The sequence below is a fragment of the Callithrix jacchus genome, chromosome 15 (assembly GCF_049354715.1).
Source record: "Callithrix jacchus isolate 240 chromosome 15, calJac240_pri, whole genome shotgun sequence".
Classification (NCBI taxonomy): domain Eukaryota; kingdom Metazoa; phylum Chordata; class Mammalia; order Primates; family Cebidae; genus Callithrix; species Callithrix jacchus.
In genome coordinates, this window is record NC_133516.1 from 78,172,033 (window position 1) to 78,194,736 (window position 22,704).

The following is a 22,704-nucleotide window of genomic DNA, read 5'->3' on the forward strand; positions in this document are numbered from 1 at the left end:
CAGTGTTTCTGCCAAAGGATCCAAATCCTAGACTCATCCCTTCCCGTCAAAGACTGCACCAGAAATGTGAAATCTGAAGAAGTACCAGGGCTGCCATGGGAAGAAAGGCTTAGAGTAATTTAATCATCAGATTAAGGAACTGCTTAATGCTATTCTGAGTAATAGGTACCATTTCACTGGGAAGAGTCACATGATATTCACTGATATAAGGTTTGAAGGATTAATTTGGCACATTATTTCCAGTTCTGAGCATATTTTCTCTTGTTAGAGGTATTGGGTTGTTGTTGAAATACGTATCATGTAAAATTTTGTGCAAGTGAGATGATACCTTTCATCCCTATTTATATTTTTACCTTTGCGCATTTCTCCCAAGAAGTCATCCTGTTCCTTCACGACCTTGAAGGTGCTATTCCATTGTCTTCTGGCATCTCTCGTGGCTGACATTAAGCTTTCTGTCTGTCTAATCATTTTCCTCATCTCTGGTGGGCTTTAGTATTTTCCTGTGCTTTTCTTATTCTATAATTATATGCACACCAGTGTATCTAGGTTGGATTTTTATTTATATTGCTAAGGCTGGGTGTGGTGGCTCATACCTGTAATCCCAGCACTTTGGAAGGCTGAGATAGGCGGATCACTTGAGGTCAGGAGTTTGAGACCAGCCTGGCCAACATGGCAAAACCCTGTTTCTACTAAAAATACAAAAAGTAACCGGGCTTGGTGGCAGGCACCTGTAATCCCAGCTACTCAGGAGGCTGAGGCAGGAGAATTGCTTGAATGCAGGAGGCAGAGGCTGCAGTGAGCTGAGATGGCACCACTGCACTCCAGCCTGGACAACAAAGCAAGACTCTGTCTCAAAAAAAAAAAAAAAACAACAACAGAGAGTTCTCTCCTATGGCATATAACTTGGTCTGCTTGTTTAACCTGAGAGTACAGGCATGATCTCTCTTTGCTTATTTCCTGTCTCCTATTTTCTCTGATACTGTTCGATGTCAGTTGAAATTTCTCATATTAAACCTCATGTCTTAATTTTTCTCCCATGTTTTCTACCTTTCTTTTTCTCTCTTAGCTACATTTCTTCCAGTTTACCATTTAACTCTTCAACTGTTTAATCCATATACTGAAATTTCATTTTTGAATTTCAGTGACTATGTTTTTCATTTGTTTAATTTGTATTTGGTTCTTTTTTAGACCCTTCTGTTTTTCATACTAATTTTTTTTCCAGAGCCTTCTGTTTTGTTTTTCTAACAATATCCTATCTGGCTTTTGGTTTCTATTCTTTTCTCTCTTTGAATGTTTTAAATATCTTTGTTCTAAAGTATTTTATTTTTATTAATTTATTTATTTATGATAGAATTTCGTTCTGTCGCCCAGGCTGGAATGTAGTGGCATCATCTCAGCTCACCACACACACACCGCAGGGGCACAGTGTGGCTTGGTGAGCACGCCAAGCTTTGTCTCCCCACATCCAGGCAGCGCAGCATCCTCCATCTCCTGGGATCAAGTGATTCTCCTGCCCGAGCCTCCTGAGTAGCTGGTATTATAGGCATCCACCACCACACCTGACTAATTTTTGTATTTTTAGTAGAAATGGGGTTTCACCATGTTGGCCAGGCTGGTCTTGAACTCTTGACCTCAGGTGATCCACCCGCCTCTGCCTCCCAAAGTGCTGGGATTACATGTGTGAGCCACTGTGCCTGGCCTAAAGTATTCTAACTTATTCTGTTTCTGTTTCTTGAATTATGGATCCTTCAGGGGGATCTACAGCAGGTCAGTGTATTGGACCTACTGACATGCCCTCATGAATTGTTTCTCTTGTGATTTACAAACTTTTCACTAGTACATCTTCACTAGGAGGTTGTGGGGGCATTCCCGCAGAGCAGTTTTATGTTTGCTGCTGTCGAGAATCTCCAAGTTCACCTTAGGACGAGTTTTTCTGTTAATTTTTCATTTGGGGATTTCTTTGCCATAAAAGCAGTGTGTTCCAATTGCTCAGGCCTGGAGTTACAGTATTTTTGGGTAATTCATCTCACTCATGGTAGATAGTCAGCGTGCAACTTTCCAAGAGCAGTAGCTGGAGTGTTTCCCTTTCTGGCTTTAGTGGCACACAGCTCTTTATAGTGCTCGGCTTTGTGCAGAGAGCCCTATTCCAGTGTTCAGCCCTGTGCAGGACTGAGGCTCAGCATCTGTTTATGGTAGACCCTGCTCCAAGCCCGTGGGGCCTCAGTCAAGGCCTGACACATTGTTGGGGGTGGTCCTTGGCAAGAGTGCCTGCTCATTTCCCACCTATTCTTCTTTTGAGACAGAGTCTTGCTCTGTTACTCAGGCTGGAGTGCAGTGGTGTAATCTCAGCTCACTGCAACTTCCACCTCCTAGGTTCAAGTGATTCTCCTGCCTCAGCCTCCTGAATAGCTGGGGTTATAGGCACTCACCACCACGCCTGGCTAATTTCTGTATTTTCAATAGAGATGGAGTTTCACCACATTGGCCAGGCTGGTCTTGAACTCCTGACCTCAGGTGGTCTGCCTGCCTCAGCCTCCCAAAGTGCTGAGATCACAGGCGTGAGCCACAGCATCTGGCCCCCACCAATTCTTTTAAGTCCATTCATTTGGTTTTTTGGTTTTTGGCTCCTTCTCTCTCTCTCTCTCTCTTTCTTTCTTTCTTTCTTTCTTTCTCTTCCTTTCTTTTTTTTTCTTTTCACCAAAACCAAATACTTCTGAAAGGATCATTCATTTATTGAACAGTTTCCTCTTCATTTCTGTGATTTACTTTCTAAGCTTCCAGTCTGGGTTATATATTAAAAAAATTTTAATTATATTTTATCCAGTGGTTCCATATGATTAGAGTTAGAGGAGAGCCTTTCCATGTCAGCTTGATCCCTGATATTGTCCTGAGGCATTAGATTATTTTCTGGATTTGCCTTGGTCTGGTGTCTTCAAATTGGATTCACTTTTTATACATACAGACACTCCCTTGACTCTTTAACCATGTATGTTTTATTTTTTTATCTCCCTTGTTAATAATCCTCAATTTAGTACTCTGTGTGCATGGCGCTTATCTGGGGTCCTATAGCACAGACACACAAGAGGGGTGGGATAGTCTCCCAGCATGACCCCAAAACATCCCTGGTCTTCAGGCCACTCAGATGGCTGTTCTGGATAAAGTCAGATAACTTGTCACAGGTGACATCCTGTCCCAGTGACATGGAGACACGCCTGGGGTCTGTGTGACGAAGCTCATACCAAATCACCTTTTGGTATGAAGTGACTCTGGCTTGGTTATAGTCAATTCTCTGCAATGAAGGCTACTCTCTGGCAACTGCTTTTCTCATTGCTAACATCTTAACAGTCATTCTTTGCAGTAAAAATGTATCTGCTCATTGGTATTTTCTGTTTGCGGGAGTGAAAGGGAGGAGGTAAAACATGCTGAGCTGTAGCCAGTTACTCACAGCTTTCCTGGTAAAACAGCAATTATTATTCAGTGTTTTTCCTCCCTGTTCACAACGGACCTGACCAGGTATAACAAAAACACACACCTGAAATCCTAAACCATGGGCCAGAGCCACATAGGAGAGTGCAGGATCTTGGAGGAAGAGAGACGGGGAGAGTTTGGATAGATTTACTTCCTTCTGGGCCTGTTATCCACTTGCCAAGTAGCTGCAGATGGGACCTCAGTTCCTCCTTCCAGCTGGGAATGTAATATCCATGATTGTTCTTTTTATGACAAAACCAGGAGGTAATGGAAAGTTTGGGTGGCCCGAAGATAAGGTTAAAAGTGAGTTTCACCTGTCCAAGCACAAGGCGTTCATGAAGATTTCAGGAAAGGAGAAGAAAGAAACACAAAGGAAAGCCAGGCAAGGAGAGCTCATCGTCCCTCCTGCCGGCCTTTGCCTCTAGAGGGAGAGCGGCGAGTATCACAGGAGTGGGACTGATTCTCTGCAGGGTGGGCCTGTTGCTGGGGATGCTGTGCTGTGCTGTTGTGACTGTGTGGATGGAGCAGGGACTGTAGTCCTGAAAGGGAATGGAATGGCCCCCTACAGAGCCAAAGATTGCCTCTTTACAGAGGGGTGCCTGCCCAGACCTGCCCTGGTGAGGCTGCTTTTTGATGGCAGTTAAGGCAGGGTCCTCCTAGCTGTTTTCTTTCTCAGGCATGCGGCTTGAATTAGATTATAGAGCCTTTCCCTCAGGCCTGTTAGTGCTCGTTTTCCATCATTCATTTACTCTGAAAGAGGCACTTCCTTAACACAGTTAGACACCCTGCACAGTCTGGCCGAGCCTGCCTTCTAGGCTCCTCGCCCATCCTCACCCCTTACTCTGCACCGCAGCCCCAGCCACCTTCTGTCCTTGGACTCTGTGCTCCCTCCTGCCATAGGACTCTTGCACATGCTCTTCTTTAGCTGGGACACTCTCACCTCCTCCCTTTACTTTGTGAACCTATTTGTGAAACAATATAAGCTCTCTCTTCCAATTTTGTTAGCTCTAGATCGAGCTGAAACTCTTAGAGCTGTAATGGAAAGTAACTTCCTTCAGGAATGGGGCCAGCTGTAGTTTCCACAGAAGACTGAAAAGGAGATCACCCAATATTTCAGGAGAAAGGCTTGGTATTAACCTATTACTGATAGGACAAGTTTAAATAGCAGAATGGATCAAAGCCTTGCTATTAACCTATTACTATATGCACAAGTTTAAATAGCAGAATGGATCAAGCAGAAGAAAGGATATCAGAGGTTGAAGACCAACTTAATGAAATAAAACGACAAGACAAGAATAGAGAAAAAAGGATGAAAAGGAATGAGCAAAGTCTCCAAGAAATATGGGACTATGTGAAAAGACCCAATCTACGTTTGATTGATGCACCTGAATGTGATGGAGAGCATGAATCCAAGCTGGAAAATACTTTTCAGGATATTATCCAGGAAAATTTTCCCAATCTAGCAAAGCAGGACACTATTCAACCCCAGGTAATAGAGAGAACACCACAAAGATATTCCTCAAGAAGAGCAACCCCAAGGCACATAATCGTTAGATTCACCAGGATTGAAACGAAGGAGAAAATACTAAGGGCAGCCAGAGAGAAAGGCCAGGTTACCCATAAAAGGAAGCCTAATAGACTTACAGCAGATCTCTCAGCGGAAACCCTGCAAGCCAGAAGAGAGTGGGAGCCAATATTCAATATACTTAAAGAACAGAACTTTCAGCCTAGAATCTCATATCCTGCCAAAGTAAGCTTCACAATTGAAGGAAAAATAAGATCTTTTATGAACAAGCAAGTACTCAGAGATTTTATTACTACCAGGCCTGCTTTACAAAAACTTCTGAAAGAAGCATTATACATAGAAAGGAACAACCAGTATGAGCCTTTCTAAAAATATACCAAAAAGTAAAGAGCATCAACATAAAGAAGAATTTACATCAACGAATGGATAAAATAGCCAGTTAACATCAAATGGTAGTAACCCTAAATTTAAATCGACTAAATCCCCCAATCAAAAGATACAGCCAAAACCTAACAGTATATCCAAAGATACACAAAGACTCAAAACAAAGGGTTGGAGAAAAATTTACCAACCAAATGGAGAGCGAAAATAAATAAATAAACAAAAAGCAAGAGTTGCAGTTCTCACATTTGATAAAATAGATTTCAAAGCAACAAAGATACAGTGGTAAAAAGATCAATGCAACAATAAGAGATCTTAATACCCAGATACATAAGACCCATAACATCCATAATGAGATTTAGACTTAACGAGACAGAAAATTAATAAGGATATCCAGGACTTCAACTCAGATCCGGAACAAGTAAACTCAAGAAATATTTATAGAGTTCTCCATTTTAAATATACTAAATATTGATTGGCCATTATTAATACCCATTTTTTAGAATGAAGCAATATTCCTATTCTCTCTCCCTCTTTTTCTTCCTCTTTCTTCCTCTCCTTCTCTCCTTTTTTTACTTTTCAACATCCTAGTTCTACTCAATACATTCCTCTGAACACCTGATTCCTTGTGATTCTCCCTTCCCACTGAAACCTCCAATCCAAAAAAAAAAACCTATTACTGATATGCAATACTTGCTTCTTTCCCAATTCCAGATGTCACTTTCCATTTGAAGATGCTTAGTTTCTAAATAATTTTTATTGCATTTAGCAGAATTGGTAGTTTGTCAGTACAATATTTAGAAATGGATGAAGAAGCAGATAAGATGTTTTCATTCGTGTTCCATTGAGCATTTGTTCGTGTGCCTGCACATCCTGGTTACTGAGTGGGTTGACATGATGAGGTTATGTGATCCTGTGATCCTTTGTCACGTGGCAGCAGCAGTAGAATCGATGTAGAAGCTGGCTGCATGGAGTAACTCCACTTACATCGCCCTCACTGAACATAGTCCCCGTTCCTTAGCCCAGAGGACATTTCCTCACCATTCTGCCTAGGCTGGCCCACACCTTGGGTCCCACACATCTTTCAAGGCCCATTTCAAGTCTTCCTCCAATCACTTAGCCTACTATTATCTCTGTTTCCTTTGAACCATTTGCCTGTACCATTCATTTACAACTTGGCGTATGCTGCCTTGCCTGCAGTTTAGGGCTGATGTTTGGAGAGTAAGGACTGTGTTATTTATTTTTGCTCGCTGTGCCTGTCCTATGGGCATGTAGTAGGTCCTGGGTAAATATTTATTGGTGCCTCTCAAGGCACTCAGTGAATGCTTAGAACACTTGGTTAAGATTTACAGACAATGATGGAAAAGTGACTATTCTCTTCTTTCTCTCTAGTTACAAGTTGTTTCCAAATTGCGTCCCCTCCTTTGGGTTCCGCCATCTGCTGCCTCTCACAGACAAAGTGGACAGCTTCAATGAGGAAGTTCGGAAACAGAGGGTGTCCCGGAACCGAGATGCCCCTGAGGGAGGCTTTGATGCAGTACTCCAGGCTGCTGTCTGCAAGGTAACTTTCCTTTCTGGTCTGGACCCTGCACAGGGAGGTCAAGGTAGAGAGCATCAGTGGGCGTTGGTACTTCCCTGCAGGAGACTTCGAATGCCCCAGCATGTGGCTCCTGACCCCTCCAAAGTCAGAGAGTGAGCTCAGTGGAACCTCTGGGAAATCTACAGCAATCAAATCAGCGGGAGCTTGGGAATGGATTGGGCTGGTGTATGTCTCTGTGTCAGGGTGTGGTTGTGTGCAATGGAGTACTGTCTGCCAGAAGACAACTGTTCTGCATGTATACATTGGCTTTTTGGTTTCTTTTCAGGGGAAAAAAGTAAAGGTCCAGTCATAGGCATAGAAGCTTGTAGAACTTTCTGGATCAATTTTGGCAAACCTTAGAGATTGCTCTTTTGGGAAACCCAGTTGAAAAAGAATTGTGTGGCATCTTTGGTTGCAATTCTAGTTTTTTGTTTACCTCCTGCTTCTCTGTGATATATGAATCCAGAGGGTGGGCCTAGACTTAGATCAGAAATGAACTCATGCTCTGAGAGGTTCCAATCTTAGCAAAATATATAAATGGACTGTTGATAATAACGTAGTCTTAAAATAATTTTCTACTTTGAAACAACCCAATAACAACAACAGAAAAAAACCCACTCTTGAATTCACTATCATAACACATACTTTAAAAATGTGTGTGTCTCTTCCTAGTCTTTGTGTATACATTTAGACTTTTTCATAGTGGTCATCAATATTGTGAATAATTGGTAATGCTTTCTTGGAAATTCTGGCAGATTCCTCAATAGGTGGGGACTCTTTGGAGGCCAAGGCCGGTGGATCACCTGAGGTCGGGAGTTCAAGACCAGCCTGACCAACATGGTGAAACCCTCGTCTTAAAAAAAAAAAAAAAAAAAAAATAGGTGGGGACTCTTCCATTTGGGGAGGGCAGGGTCAGAGGCTAGAACTCAGTCTAGAGAGCCTGCAGCTGCTATTCACTTATTAATGATAAGCACTTAATTGCTCACTTACATAGTTTCTGACCTCACAGCTTGAGTCTGGTGTGTCACACAGACTCATGTTTCCTCTCCACTCAATCCTTGACAAGATGGGAAGAAAACTGCACTTGTCGTTTTTGAAATAAAAAACCAAAATGGCAGACGGAAATGAATAAGGAGAAAGTAAGATGTAAAGAAAGCAGCAGGGCCATCTGCTGTTCTCTTGGTCCCACTGTGGTTCTGCTTGTCACAGAGTCCGTGGGCCCCTCCTGGAGAAGAAGATAGCAGTGGCTTCCTGTCCAGGATGGCTGCAGTATGGCATCTTCCCAGCTGCTGGCCAGAGCCAAATGGTTTGATTCAGAAGTCCCTGGTGTCTTTTAGCAGTCTGAGAGAGAGCCACATGGAACATAGCTAGAATGTATTCAGTTCTGAACCTTTCAAATTTTCACAAAATAGTTTGTGACATTGATTCAGAAAGAAAAATTATTGTTTTTGACTGACTTTCAAAATTTCAAGATATTGACTGTAGGAGGTGTTTTCTCCACAGACATTCAGCCAAATTCTGTTCCTTGGTATGAAAAAAAATAGTGCAGGGAAGACATAGGATCCCCTTCATCTCCCCACCTTGAGGATTTTATGGATTTTCTTTCTTTGAGAGAGAAATTCTTTTTCTCTGAAGAAAGACCCCAATTACAGGCCTAAGCAGTGTCTGAGTATATTTTATTTAATTAGATAAATTGAAAGGGCATGATTGATCGCTTGGACCACAGTAGTCTTTGAGAAGCCATTTGATCTAGTCTTATGTCTATGGAACCTTCCTGTGCCACCCCTGATGGATGAACTCTTCAACCTTTTGAAAACTCAGTATTTCAAGACTCAAGCATTTCAGAGGCAATGCTAGCAGATTTTCTTAATTCATCATCTGGACCTGGCGAATTATTGTTGACGAATAGTCACTTTGTGAGCAAGTTTCGGTGTTGTACCTGTTCAGATTTTCTCTTATACCTCACCATGACCTTTACAAAAGGGAATACCTGGAAAGTTAATAATTGCTCAGAATTATGCAGCCGATCAGCCTCCAGCGTCTCTCTTAGACTTTTCTTTTCCTTTGTGCTGTCAGTTTATGTTCAGGTGCATACTAAGCAATTTCTTTCTCATTTGACATCACCTATTCATAATATATATCATCCTTCCTGGCTCACCACAGCCTTTTGGTAACAAAAAATTGTAAGTAGTTTATGGAATACCTTTGGGATAAAGACTATGCAACAGTCATACTATCTAAAATATTTAATGACTTGAAAAATATGTAAGAGGCCGGGCATGGTGGCTCATGCCTGTAATCCAAGCACTTTTGAGGCCAAGGCGGGCAGATCACCTGAGGTTGGGAGTTCAAGATTAGCCTGACCAACATGGTGAAACCCTGTCTTTAAAAAAAAAAAAAAGAAAAGAAAAATATGTAAGATATTAGTATCAGTTGGCTCTCATAGTAACTTTGTTCTCTCTATGCTCCTTCTAGGAAAAATTGTCCTTAGGGAAGATACAACTCAATGTTTTAACATTTTAAGAATTTTTAGAATAATACATAAGATAAAGATGGGCATGGGAAGCTGGTTATAAAACAATATGGACAGTATACTTCTGTTTTGCAAACAAAAGAAAGAAAAATGTGGAAAAGATTGGAAATTGAACAAAATGATAACAGTAGTTGTCTTAGGTGACAGGATTATATTTTTGATAGGTGACAGGCTTATTTTCTTCTTGGTGGCTTTTTGTTTAATGTTTACCTAAATTTCCACAGTGAATACATATGATTTCTTTTTTTTTTTATTCTGGAACAGTTTCAGAATAAAGAACGGTGAAATGAAACCCCATGCTCTCACTGTTCGTCTTTAATGATTAGGAACTCATGACCAGTCTTGTTTTATTTGTATTCCCAACTACACCCATATTTGAAGCAGGTCTTGGCTATCATTTGTAAGTCCTGAGGATCCCTTACTTTGTTTACTGAATGCTGTGCCTCCTCCTGATCTGCCCAGATTAAAGGCCCTTCCACTGAATCCTGCAAACAGTGGAACAGAGGGAGAAGGCGTGGAATTTTGTGCAGCTGGCTCTGTGCCTCATAAGGGCTGGAGATGGCTGGGCAATTCCCCGGCAGCACTGCACGCTCTACTTCCCCTGACCCTGCGCCCTGGTTGGAGCTGATAACAGGCCTGTCTCCCAGTGCCATAGGGAACACTTTGTCCTGGCTTTATTCTCACTCTGGTTTCATTCTCATTCCTGTTCCCCTGGATGGGCTGTTAGGTATCAACTTGTTGGGATTTAGGATATGAAATATTCACGTCTGACTTTAAATCCCACCTCTGTGGCTTGCTCTTGGAATGCTGTTCTTTGCAAAAAGAAGGGAACTACCTGCTTCTATTTAGGATTCATTTCATTTATGATAAGGACCCTGCTTCTATGAGTGGAAGTTTTGAGTTGCCTTATTTATCCCCTGCAGGTCACATTGCTATGAGAGGCCATCGAAGAGCATCCATAGCTAAGGGACACCTCTCTCGTCAAGGCAGGCATTTTTTCTAATGCACTGTTCCTGGCTGGGTTAGACTTGGAGAATGCCACTGCGCATAATTTCTTATCTTTACCCAGAGCCTATGATTGAACCTGTTTGTACTTTTTTATGTTCAGAATAATGGTTTCTCTGCCAGAAATTTGACTCTAAGTTGTTTACTCTGAAATTGTACAGGCAGAAGTGTGATGTGTGGTTCAGATTGGAAATATGTCTGCTTTTCTATTCTCTCAAAACAGGGAGTGCCCTTGGCCTAGGGAGGACAGGTGAGCAGTTGCCTGGAAGCTCTGGCTCCCAAGTTGTCAGTGATCACTTTGCTGTTCTTCATGGCTCCCAGGTTAAAGAAGTTGCACATTTGAGTTTGAGCTTGGCTGGGAACTTGCAGGCTGCATAGTGTTCTATGTGCTGCTTTTTCTGGTCAGCCAGAAAATAAGATCAGTGCAACCCAGCACGTTTCCCTATTTGTCTTCACTTCTAGAGCCTTGGCACTTATCCTTCGTATTCTTTAGACAGAGTTTCCATTTTAATCCTGATTCTCTTAATTTTGCAGCATGTGTTCCATTTTTATAGCATTTATGTCCTCTCAGAAATTGGTGGATGAAGAAGTCTTAAGGTAAATGTATATGTTGAATAAAATTTTGGGGGCAGGAATTGAGACCTTCATTTCTTCCCTGGCCAGAATATCTTATCTACAATGAAGACAACAGCCTCAGAAGAGCTGTGATTCTTGTTGGAGGATACTTACCAGAGTCCTACAGCATATTGGTAGGACTCCAAGGGTTGTTCCCATTTTATAGGGGTGGAAACTGAGTACAAGGATTAATTGCACTTAGTAAGGAGTAGAACCAGAATGTGAACGGGTCCTGTTGATTTGAAATCCTGCGCCCTTGTTATTACTCAGTGACTGTGTGCTCTGGGAAGTAGCAATAATGCACCATAGAGCAAGGGGCACTGCATTTATTTATTAAAAAAAATTTTTTTTGAGACAGAGTCTTGCTCTTGTCACCCAGGCTAGAGTGCAATGGCACAATCTTGGCTCGCTGCAAACTCTGCCTTCTGGGTTCAAATTATTTTCCTGCTTCAGCCTCCCAAGTTGTTGGGATTACAGGCGCCAGCCACCACAGCCAGCTAATTTTTCTATTTTTAGTACAGGTGGGGTTTCACTATATTGGCCAGGCTGGTCTCAAACTCCTGAGCTTGTGATCCACCCACCTCAGCCTCCCAAAGTGCTGGGATTACAGGCATGAGCCACAGCACTCAGCATAAAAAAATTTGTTTTTCATTTTCTTTTTTTTTGTAAAGGAGGTCTCTGTTGCCCAGGCTGGAGTGCAGTGGCGTGATCATGGCTCACTGCAGCCTTGCCCAACTAACATTTTTGTATTTTTAGTAAAGACAGCATTTTGGCATGTTGGCCAGGCTGGTCTTGAACTTCTGGGCCCAAGCGATCTACCCAACTCAGCCTCCCAAAATGCTGGGATTATAGGTGTGAGCCACTGCACCCATCCTATTTAATTTTTTATTTTAATAAGACATTCCAAATCTAGGAAGGCACTGAATTTAGAATCATGTTTTCCTGACTCAAGCTCTGCCTCTTCTACTATCGGCTGGCTCCATGGAAGCCAGTTGACTTCTTCAGGCCTCAGAGAGCATGTCTGGGAGATGCAGCGAGGCATGGGGCTGGAGGGAGGTGCTCCAGCCTGCCTTCCATCTGTGCCAGCCAGTGCCACTTCTTGCAGAGGACTTGGTCACAGTCCTGTCCCCTTTGCCCAGGGCCTTTGATTTTGCTTTTTTGTCCCTTTGGTTCAGGCTTAATTCTCAGACCCAGTAGGAGCTGCTGCAGCTACCTGTAAAATGTGGAAAATTCCCCAGTCCCAGAGTCAGGCACGACTTAGGGTGTCCTCTTGCCCTGTCCCAGCTCCCAGTTCCTGCAGAATGGACTTGGTTTCCTTTGACTTGTTGCCTGATATCTTTTAGACCTCAGACTTGTGGCACTTTTCCAAGCATGAGTTGAGAAATACAGGAAATTACCTCTCTTTCCTCAAGGGAGGCATCCCCCAGCCCTCAAACCTCTGCACCACCTGAAGGGAGGGACCTGCCACATGTTCTGCTTCTGGGCTCTCTGGGTTGTCTGTCTCAGCATGTGTGAGCTGCTTCTGCTAGCACATTGCACCACAGGTTTCCGGGCTTGATCCAGTGCCAGCTGCCTGCTTTTCTTGTGCTGCTGTGTCTTTGGGAAACACCATTAAAGCACTGGATTTCCCTGGGCTCTGTGCCTGCAGGTGCGCTGACCCTCCGCCCTGCGGGGTTGTTGTTGGACAGGGGTGGTGCGTCTTTCCCTTGGCTTTCTATGTGGCAGAGGGCTGTTGTTTCATGTGCGCTCCTGAATCCTGCTTTTTTGGTCTTTGAGGTGACATCTCAAGTGCAGGACTCCATGGTTTCCTTGCCCTACTCTCTGCTGTGAGCCATGTTGTGGGCTTCGCAGCCTTGCCGACAGCTGCTGTTCTGGGTTGAGTGGTGGGAACTGGCTGAGTCATAACTCAGTATTGTGAACAGGGCATGTGGGAGAGTTTGCATTTCTTTTTGCCCTCTAGTGTAAACCAGCCACGTGCCTGCCCTCCACCTGTGCTTAGGAGGTGTCTGCACATGCTGGTGGCTCCCTTCACTGACCAAGGCCGGGGATAATTGTCCCGGGAAAGGCTAGGAGGCCCCTTTGATGGCTGGGGATCTATTTCTCTACCAGGTGAGAATGTTAATTTTTTATTTTAAGTCAGAGGTTCCTTCTTGCTTAGAGTGTCCACTGGGAAAAGATGAAAGGAGGCAGGAATTTGCTCTTGGGCTCATCTTGCACAGCTCTCTGCTCAGCCTCTCTACCTGTGGCCTCTGCATTCCAGCCACAGTGACCTGGATGGAGTCCATTACTCTGACTCAGGCAAGGCCTTTGCACGTGCTGTTTCCTCTGCTTGGATACTCCTTCCCTGTATTCCTGTTTTCTTTGACACTCCTTCCCTGTATTCTTGGCTGGCTTGTTGCCTGCCTGCCTGCCTGCCTGCCTGCCTTCCTTCCTTCCTTCCTTCCTTCCTTCCTTCCTTCCTTCCTTCCTTCCTCCCTCCCTCCCTCCCTCCCTCCCTCCCTCCCTGCCTTCCTCCCTCCCTTTCTCCCTCCTTCCCTTCCTCCCTCCTTCCCTTCCTCCCTCCTTCCCTTCCTCCCTCCTTCCCTTCCTCCCTTCCTTCCCTCTCTCTCTTTCTTTCTCTCCCTTCCTTTCTCTTTCTTTCTTTCAATAGATTTTATTTTTTAATAGCAGTTTTAGGTTCATAGCAAAATTGAATAGAAAATACAGAATTCCCACAACTTCCTTTTAACTGCCACACACAAAGCCTCCCTCACCATCAGGATTCCACATCAGTGTGGTATATTTGTTACAATCAGTGAACCAGTCAGTGTTGACATATCATTATCAACCAGTCCACAGTTCACATAGGGTTCACTGTTGGTGTTGTACATTTCTGTGGGTTTTAACAAATGTATGACAACAGGTAGCTACCATTATATTATCACACAGAGTAGCTTCCCTGGCCGGGAAGTCCCTGTGCTCCACCTGTTCATTCCCGCTTCCTCACTCTGAATCTGTTTTCCTTTTAATGTGTTTCGGATCTCAGCTTTACTGTCTAGTTGTCAGAGAAGCCCTCCCTGATGGACTGCCCTGACTAGATCAGGATACCCTGGCTCCAGGCAGGCCCTTAATCACTTCTGTCCCAGTTATCATCTTATTTTTGTTTATTTGAAGCATTCCTAGAATGCCTGCCTCCCTTTGAGATAGTAAACTCCCTAAAGGCCGGTACTATGTAGTTTTTTTTCTCGTAACTGTATATTCCCAGCACCACACACTGCTGGGCACATAACAGGTCCTCATTAAATATCTGGTGAACAAAGGCTTCTTTCTCACAGGTGCCTTTATGCTTCTGAAGCTCAGTAATACCAGGTTCTTCTGGTCCCTGGATGGGACTTCCACCCTCTCATCCACCAGGTTGCCTCTATGGAATTTACAGTGCTGCATGCAAATTCATTAAAGCAGAACCAGCAGTGCTGTACTTGGTAATACTTTGCCATTCAGGAGGCATTTACTGGCTATCCAGTAAATGCTCAGTGGCAGGTATGGCAGAGAAAACTAAAGATAGATGATAAGTCTCTATCCTCTGGGGTTTTATTTGAGCCTGCAGATCCATTAGAAGGGAAATAAAACAACCTGTTTGGAAACATTAGATTGAACCATAAAAATTATTGATATTTAACTATTGATGATATTTGGTATTTGCCTATTGATTTTTCTCCGCCAAAAATGGAAAATTCGTATGGTTCAACCTAGAATTCAGATTGGACCCTGTCACAGAAAGCACATTAGAAACGTTATCCTGCACATTGCTGGGGTTTGGGCTCAAAAGAAACGTCCATATCCTGGTCATAGACCAGGATTTCTTTTTCCCAGGGGAAGAATTGCTACACTTTTGGCCTCATTAAGTTTAGCCACACAACAGACTTTTTCAAAAAGATATTTCATTGCAAAGAGCGGATGGACGTAGGAGAAATAAACTAAACAAAATGTGTTTATTGTTATAACGGGATGGAAATATGCCTGAATGTCAACACGATTCAGAATACCAAGCACAGAGGCCATGTAACCTTGTTTTCCCTGATGTGCTATGTTCGAATTAAGACTCCCCTGTCCCCAAGCTCAGATCTACTGTGGGAGCTGCCCACTGGCTGGCCAGGTCAGTCCACTTTCCCTCCCCATTCTTGCCTTGAAACCTGTTCCCCTCTTCCTCAGGGCTTGCCAGAAAGGTTGCTGGATAGTGTTTTGTTACTGCGTTTGAAAATGTCTCAAGTACTTACTGTGTACAAGACGTCCTGGTAAATGCAATGGGGAATGCGGAATTTAAGTAGCCATGGTGCCTGTCTCCACTGGAGCCACTCTAGTTGTAGGACTGATGTGTGTGTGTACGACCTAAGGCACAGCCAGAAGACAGACTCTGGAAGGACTGGCTCTTCCGACCTGTGGTTCAGTTATAGCATTCTTCTCTCTCAAGGGGTCATCCTGGTCTCTTGCTTCCTGGTGATGCACTGGTGCTGATGATGCTGTTGATCGCCACTGGCTGAGTGCTTTTGACAGCCAGGGTCTGTACCAGGCATTTAGCAGGGTTTCTTTCACGTACTCCTTTGAAGGCAGCTTTACTGTCTCCTTTGATGAGGAAACAAGTCTAGAAAGGTTGAATAACTTCTCAAAGGTCTTACAGCCACAAATGGCAGCACCAGAATTGGAAACCATATCCCCCTGCTGGTATGGGTTAACCTTGACATTAGAGTGTCTGCCATCTTTTGAAGTCACATAGGAATGGAGAAGTGGGAAGGGTGTGCTTCCAAAGAGAGCACAGTCCCAGTCTGAGGAACCATCACAATTACCCACATGACCCAGTTTGCCACTGGAGAATGATACTGAAACAGTCTCAGGGCAAGACAGTTGCTTATGCCACTTTTTTTCTGGAGCTAAGAGTTTCCTCTCTATCAGAAACAGTTATCATGTGACTCTGTCAGCCCTCAGGGTTTTCCAGGGAGGCTACTGGTACTGACGCAAGTTTAGCATGCCGATGGATATGTGAAATGCTTATCTTTGCCCCTGGCTTCCCTGTCTGTAAAATGGAAACTCCAATATCAGTCTTCTCATTCCTAATTTGGAGGGTGTCTCAGACCCATTGGCTGTGGTCTCTTGGGCTTTCTCAGACAGCACTGAGGCCAGATGCTGCTTTTCACGTGGTGGATCTCTTCCAGCAAGAGAGTGCCTGTGCCTGGTGACTCTTCTGTGACAACTGGGGCCTGTGGGCTGCATTGATAACAGTCTTGAGGGCCACTTCATTTGGACAACTGTTAATTTTAATTAGGCAGATTGACCATGGGATCAGAGAACCTAGAAAACTTAAAGCTACAGTCTCTGGGACAGCACTTTTATTCCGGAACTCCCTTGCGTTTGAACTAGCAAGTCAAGGTCAGTGAGCCAGCCTGTGTTCAGGCAGGCCCCACTTGTGTTTTCTGACAGCTGAGTGAGACATGGGCTTTGCTCAGATTCCCAGGAATTAGAGGTCCGAGCCTTCCCCTGCACTTTCCCATGGGGCGTACTTGAATCTGCCTGTCTCACTTTTCATGCTCTGCCATCATCCATTTGTGTAAATAAGTTACTATGAAATGGACCTGGGGACTCCCAGGCTTAACTTGAGCCAGTAGGAAGACTCAGCTGCCAAACACAGCCACATGCTCCAGGTCTAATTCAGAGCCCACAGGCTACTTTTTCAGCCTAGTTCCTCTGTGCAGGTCAGATCACATCCAGGGAACTATGGCAGGCCTGCCTCTGGGAGCTGTGTTTAAGACAGACATTGACAGCCAGAGAGCAGAGGGCATGAGTGGATGGTGCCGGGTGTCGGAACCACATCCTCTGAGGAGAGACGCCATGGGAAGAAGCACAGTAACTGACCTCAGATATCGTTATAGAAGAGGGAATAGACCCTTTGGCTATTCCAGGGGATGTACTAGGGTAAGTCATAGGAAAGTAGGTTGGAGTCCAGTGTAAGGAAGACTTTTCTTCTCTTTTCTTTCTTTTCTTTTTTGAGACGGAGTCTCACTCTGTCACCCAGGCTGGAGTGCAATGGTGTGATCTCAGCTCACTGCAACCTCCGCCTCCCAGGTTCAAACAATTCTTGTGCCTCAGCTTCCTGAGTAGCTGGGATTACAGTCATGTGCCACCACACCCAGCTAATTTTTTATTTTTAGTAGAGACAGGGCTTCACCATGTTGGCCAGGCTGGTTTTGTACTCCTGACCTCAGGTCATGTACCCGTCTTGGCCTCCCAAAGTGCTGGGATTACAGGCATGAGCCACTGTGCTGGGCCATGGAAGACTTTTCTAACAAGGAGAACTCAGCAGTGTGGCAATGAGTATGTGTGTGGGTCCCATACCCAGGTGCTGAGTGCTAGAGAAAAGATCTCTGCACTGGATGGGAGGCTGTACAAGAACCTCTGGGGTTCCTTCCAGACTTCAGGTGCTACATGTTTTCTCTGTTTCTTCTACCCAGTCACCCATTGGTGCTTTTGTCCTGTTGTAGCCCCTTGGAGCCTGTCTTCTCTGGTTCTCAGCAGCACACCCTCTGAGCTTCCCCCGTATTTGTCTACAGTGACCACAAACTCTGCTGTACGTGCTCATTTTATCTGCCAAGTGCAGCTGACTTTGAGCTGGTGTCTAGAACATCTCTTCCTGGCTCCTGTGGCTTCCCATGGAGCCACCTTACCATGTGGCTGAAAGTTAGGTGCAACAGAGGCCAGGGACAAATTGTGGCGGGTGTGGCAGAGAAGGATGGAAGCTGTTCTTGGTCCTCTGAGTGACCTTTCTTTTTTGTCAGACCTGTAGCCACAGAGTGTGACTCCTTTCAGCCCTAAGAAGCCAAATTGCCCCACAGGATGGAAGTTTGTGTCGTCAAACTAGTGAAACCAGGTCTATTATTCCCTAACCATTTGTTTCTCTTCCTGTCAATCCTTATGTTCTCTGGGGCCCAGATGTTGGAAGTGAGAAAGCCAGTGAGTCTGTCTTCCCTCCAGGGAGGAGCCCATTTTTGTTAATTTTCTCAGGGACTGGGAAGGGCTTGTCTTCCATCTCATTCCCACCTCCCCTTTTCATGGATGACTAAGAGTAAGGTCAGATTTTAAGGAACCAAGAGGAGGAAATGGGGGTCAAGAGGAGGCTGAAGGCTTGTTATTAGTGGGCCATGAGCATATTTTTAGGCACATGAAAGGAACCAGAGGAGAGAGTGACTGATGGAATAAATTCTCCAAAGAGGGTGGGGTTTGCCGGGTTGCATGTCCTCAAGGAGGGAGGAGCACTTCTTCCCTTGGGATGGTGAGATCAGAGGAAGGCTGGGAGGACACGCTAGTTTGTTTAGAGGAGAGGAGAGTGCTGGCTGAAAGGCATCCTAGGGCCTAGGACAAGAACTGTGAGATCCTGGGAATAGGTGGAGAGGGAAGTCCTTTTACCTATCTCTGTGGGAGGTGAAACAGGCGAGGTCATTCCCTCGCATGAGTGTGGAAGTGGGAGCTGGGAACAGACCTCGTGGTGAATTTAACAGTGAACAAAGAGAAGTTACAGGACTTGCAGCCCTGACCGGAGCCCGGGCTTCGTGCGTCTGCGTCCAGTGTGTTTCTGCCCCGCGCACCCTGACGCTTTCATCTGAGGCTCACGTCTATTATGTTTTGTGAAATTGGTTTTGTTTACATTTTGGCTTTACTGAGAGACATAGAGTAAAGTTCAGCTAAATAAGTAGATTTTCTCCTTCTGTTAAAAACTATTTTTTGTAAAAAGAGAGTATATTCAACATAAAAAATTAGAAAATGTAGATAAGATGAAAGGAAAAAACATCACCCATAATTCTGTTAATACAATCTAAAGATAACGTGCTTCTGAATTATAGACATAAGTGACAGTTTTTCAATTGCATGAAAACACTATGATGATAACTATTAATTACTATTTATCCCATACCAGGTACTGAGTAGGGTGCTCAATATGCACCATCTTGTTTAATTCTCTCAACAGCCCTATTTTATCAATGCTATTCTTATCTCCCTCTTATAAGCGAGGAAGCTGAGCTAGGGAAAGATTAAGTAACTTGTTTAAGATCACCAAAACAAGATAAGGCAGATGCGGGGCCTGACAGCTGAGCCCATGCACGTAAGTTCTGTGTGGATACTGCTATTAAATAAGAGTCTTTGGGCCTGGTGTGGCGGCGCATGCCTGTAATCCCAGCATTGTGGGAGGCCGAGGCCGAAGCTGGGACGGCTGGAGCCTAGGAGTTCAAGACCAGCCTGAGCATTGAGGTAGAGCTGATGTACAATGAGCTACACATATCAAAAGTGTACAGTTTAACAAATTTTGACATTTATGTACACTCACGAAAGCAACTCCGTGATCAAGGTAACAAACATCCTGCACCCCCAAAAGTGCATTTATGCCCCTTTGTCATTTCTTCCTCCTCTCCCTCCTGCCTCCCTTACCCCTAGGCAATGAATTTGCCTTCTGTCACTACACACTAGACTGCATTTACTGAAATTTCATATGTCTAGTGTACACTTTTTTTTGCCTGCCTTATTTCCCTTGGCAGTTACTTTGAGGTTCGTTCATGCTGTTAGTGTATCTGTTCATTCCTTTTGTTGCTGAGTAGTACTCCATCACATAAATACAGTTTATGTATCCATTCACCTGTTGAGGGACATTTGGGTTGCTTCTAGTTTTTGCCTCTTATGAGAGAGCTGCTATAAATGTTCATGTTTATGTCTTTGTATGGACATATGCTTTCATTTCTCTTGGGTCAGTAGCCAGGAGTGGGTGGTTGGGTCATATGGTAGGTATTTAACTTTTTAAGAAACTGCAAAACTGTTTCGCAAAGAACATTTATCATTTTACATTCCTACCACAGGGTGTGAGGGTTCCAGTCTCTACATATCTTTATCAACATTTGATGTGGTCAGTCTTTTAAATTTTAGCCACTTTAAAGGCATGTAGTAGGATCCCATTGTAGTTTTGAATTAATACGAGGCTTTTACATTGTTTAGTACGTGATAATTCATATTCCCTATAACAGTTATGTCACTCCACATATCAGTTAGTAAAAGGAGAAAAGAAGAGATGTAAAAATTATTACTGGTCCTAGAATAATAGTTACAAGTTCCCTTTATAGTACCTTTTATGTGTTTAATACTTTTTAATACATTCTATCTAAACATAGCAACAGCTCTGCAAAGCAGGCTTATTTCTATTTTACAGATGAAGAACTGAGGCTAAGAGAGGTGAAGTGGCTGACTCAGGGGCCCACAGTTAGAACAGAGAGAAGATTTGACCTCAGAATCTGTTCCAATGCTAATATACTCTGGCCCTCATGCTATATTCCATTTGTAGTTCATTGTTTTCTTTTTCGTTGTTGTTGTTCAATCCACTTTCCCACTATTGCTTCCTTCCCCAGATGTGGAATACAGAACTCAAGCCTTCAAAACAGCTAGCTCTGCCAGCCAACCCAACAATAAGGGAAATTATTTTTAATGTAAATACTCTGTGGAGTCACCACTTGTAAAGCCTCCAAGCCTGAAAGCCTGGGTGATGAACAAGCATGTCCTGACTCATTCGCAGCAGCCCAACCTCTGGGTTAACAAACCAAGTTTGTTAACACCATGTACGTAACAAGAGGCCACTTCACAGAAAACAGAATTATTATTCTCAGGCTGAGCCATCCTTTACTTGTGGAGCTATTTCCACTTCAGATGCAACCTTCCATTCAACAAACATTTATTTTGGATCCAGCAGCCACAAGTTGAGAGCCTATCATGAACCAGGCACGTTTATGAATTATCCCATTTATTACATGCACAGTTCCTCTCTGTATGTGATTGTAGGCAAGAGTTTGGTCATCTGAATCTGGCTTCTCTGGCCCTTGCAAGTTGATGGGGTGGTCACTTCATCTCTCCTAACACCAGTTTCCTTACCTATGAGATTGCAATATATTACCTATGTCACAGGGTTGTAGTGAAGATTAAGTGGAATAATGGAAGTGTACAATACATGTTTTGTATTATTGTTCCTGTTTTCCTGATAAGAAAAAAGCTTTTGAGATGTTGAATAGTTTCGCTGAAGCTGCACAAGTAATTAGGGGCAGCAAGAAAATTCGCATGCTCAACAGAAGGCACCCAAGTTCCACATTGTCCTGTCTTCTCACTGCCAACCTACTTTGTGTCCCCACAAGGCCCTCGAGAAGCTGGCATGGTGGTCGTGCCTGTAATCCCAGCTACTTGGGAGGCTGAGGCAAGAGAATTGCTTGAACCCAGGAGGCAGAGGTTGCAGTAAGTGAAGATCGTGACAGCATGAGACTAAGCCTCCCAAGTAGCTGGATTACAGGCACGACCACCATGCCCAGCTAGCAATTTTGATTTATTTATTTGTCGGAGTCTTGCTCTGTTGTCCAGGCTGGAGTACAGTGGTGCAATCACTACTCACTGCAGCTTCCGCCTCCTGGGTTCAAGCAATTCTCCTGCCTCAGCCTTCTGAGCAGCAGGGACTATAGGCGTACACCACCATGCACAGTTAATTTTTGTATTTTTAGTAGAGACCGAGTTTCACCATATTGGCCAGGCTGGTCTCAAACTCCTGACCTCGTGATCCACCCACCTCGGCCTTCCAAAGTGGTGGGATTACCGGAGTGAGCCACTGAGCGCTGCCTTTTTTTATTTTTAGTAGAGACAGGGTTTTACTATGTTGACCAGGCTAGTCTCAAACTCCCGACCTGGTAATCAGCCCACCTACGCCTCCCAAAGTGCTGGGATTACAGGCGTGAGCCACTGCCTTCAGCCCTTGCCTGCCTATTAAAGACAGTTTGGAAAATAATGGGAAAAAGAAAAAGATTGTCTGTAACCTCAACCTCAGCCCCAACCACAACCACACTGTGGGGTATTTTGTTCTCTTATCCCATAACAAGGGTTATACTTGTTTCTAAAGTAGTTTGTAATCACACTACAAGTATAATGCTAAGTTCATTGTTTTCGGCTTATATTGTAGATATTTACACATAACTTTATACTTTTCTATATTCTGATAGCCGGAGAGGAGATATCTGAGTTTACTTACCTTTTCCTGCACAGTAGGATATTCATGCCTTTTCCTTTTTCTCACTATTAATAAAAATAATGTTGTATGTATTTCAGATTACTCCCTGTGGATAGATTCCCCTGAAGTAGAATCACTGAGTCAAGGATAATTCACACAAAGTAAAATTTACCCTTTTTAGGTATAAAATCTTATAGCCACCCTCACCGTTGACATATAGATGATTTCTATCACCTTGGAAAGTTTCCCAGCATGCCTTTGTCATTTGTCTCCTCCCATGACCCTAAGCCACTTTGGCAACTACTGATCTGTGTTCTGTCCCTATATTTTTGTCTTTTTCTGGATACCATATGAATGGAAGTAGCCTTTCGAGTCAGGCCTTTTGCCCTTAATATAATTTTTGAGATTCATCATGTTGTGCTGTGTTATCAGTAGTTTGTTGCTTGTTCCTTTTTATTGCAGCATAGTGTTTAATTGTATGGATGTACTTTAATGTGTCTATTCACTACTGATGGACATTTGGGTTGTTTCTAATTTTTGATGACTGTATA

The 22,704-nt window shown here is 43.8% G+C and overlaps 1 protein-coding gene across 2 annotated transcripts in view; it reads left to right on the forward strand.

Moving 5' to 3' along the window:
- Positions 1 to 22,704, forward strand: part of ITGB5 (integrin subunit beta 5) — a 125,686-nt gene that overhangs the window by 40,037 nt on the left and 62,945 nt on the right. For both annotated transcript variants that reach the window (XM_002758724.7, XM_054246253.2), the window contains exon 5: positions 6,767 to 6,935. In XM_002758724.7, the coding sequence (XP_002758770.3) occupies positions 6,767 to 6,935 (169 nt within the window). The remainder of the gene's footprint in view (positions 1 to 6,766; positions 6,936 to 22,704) is intronic.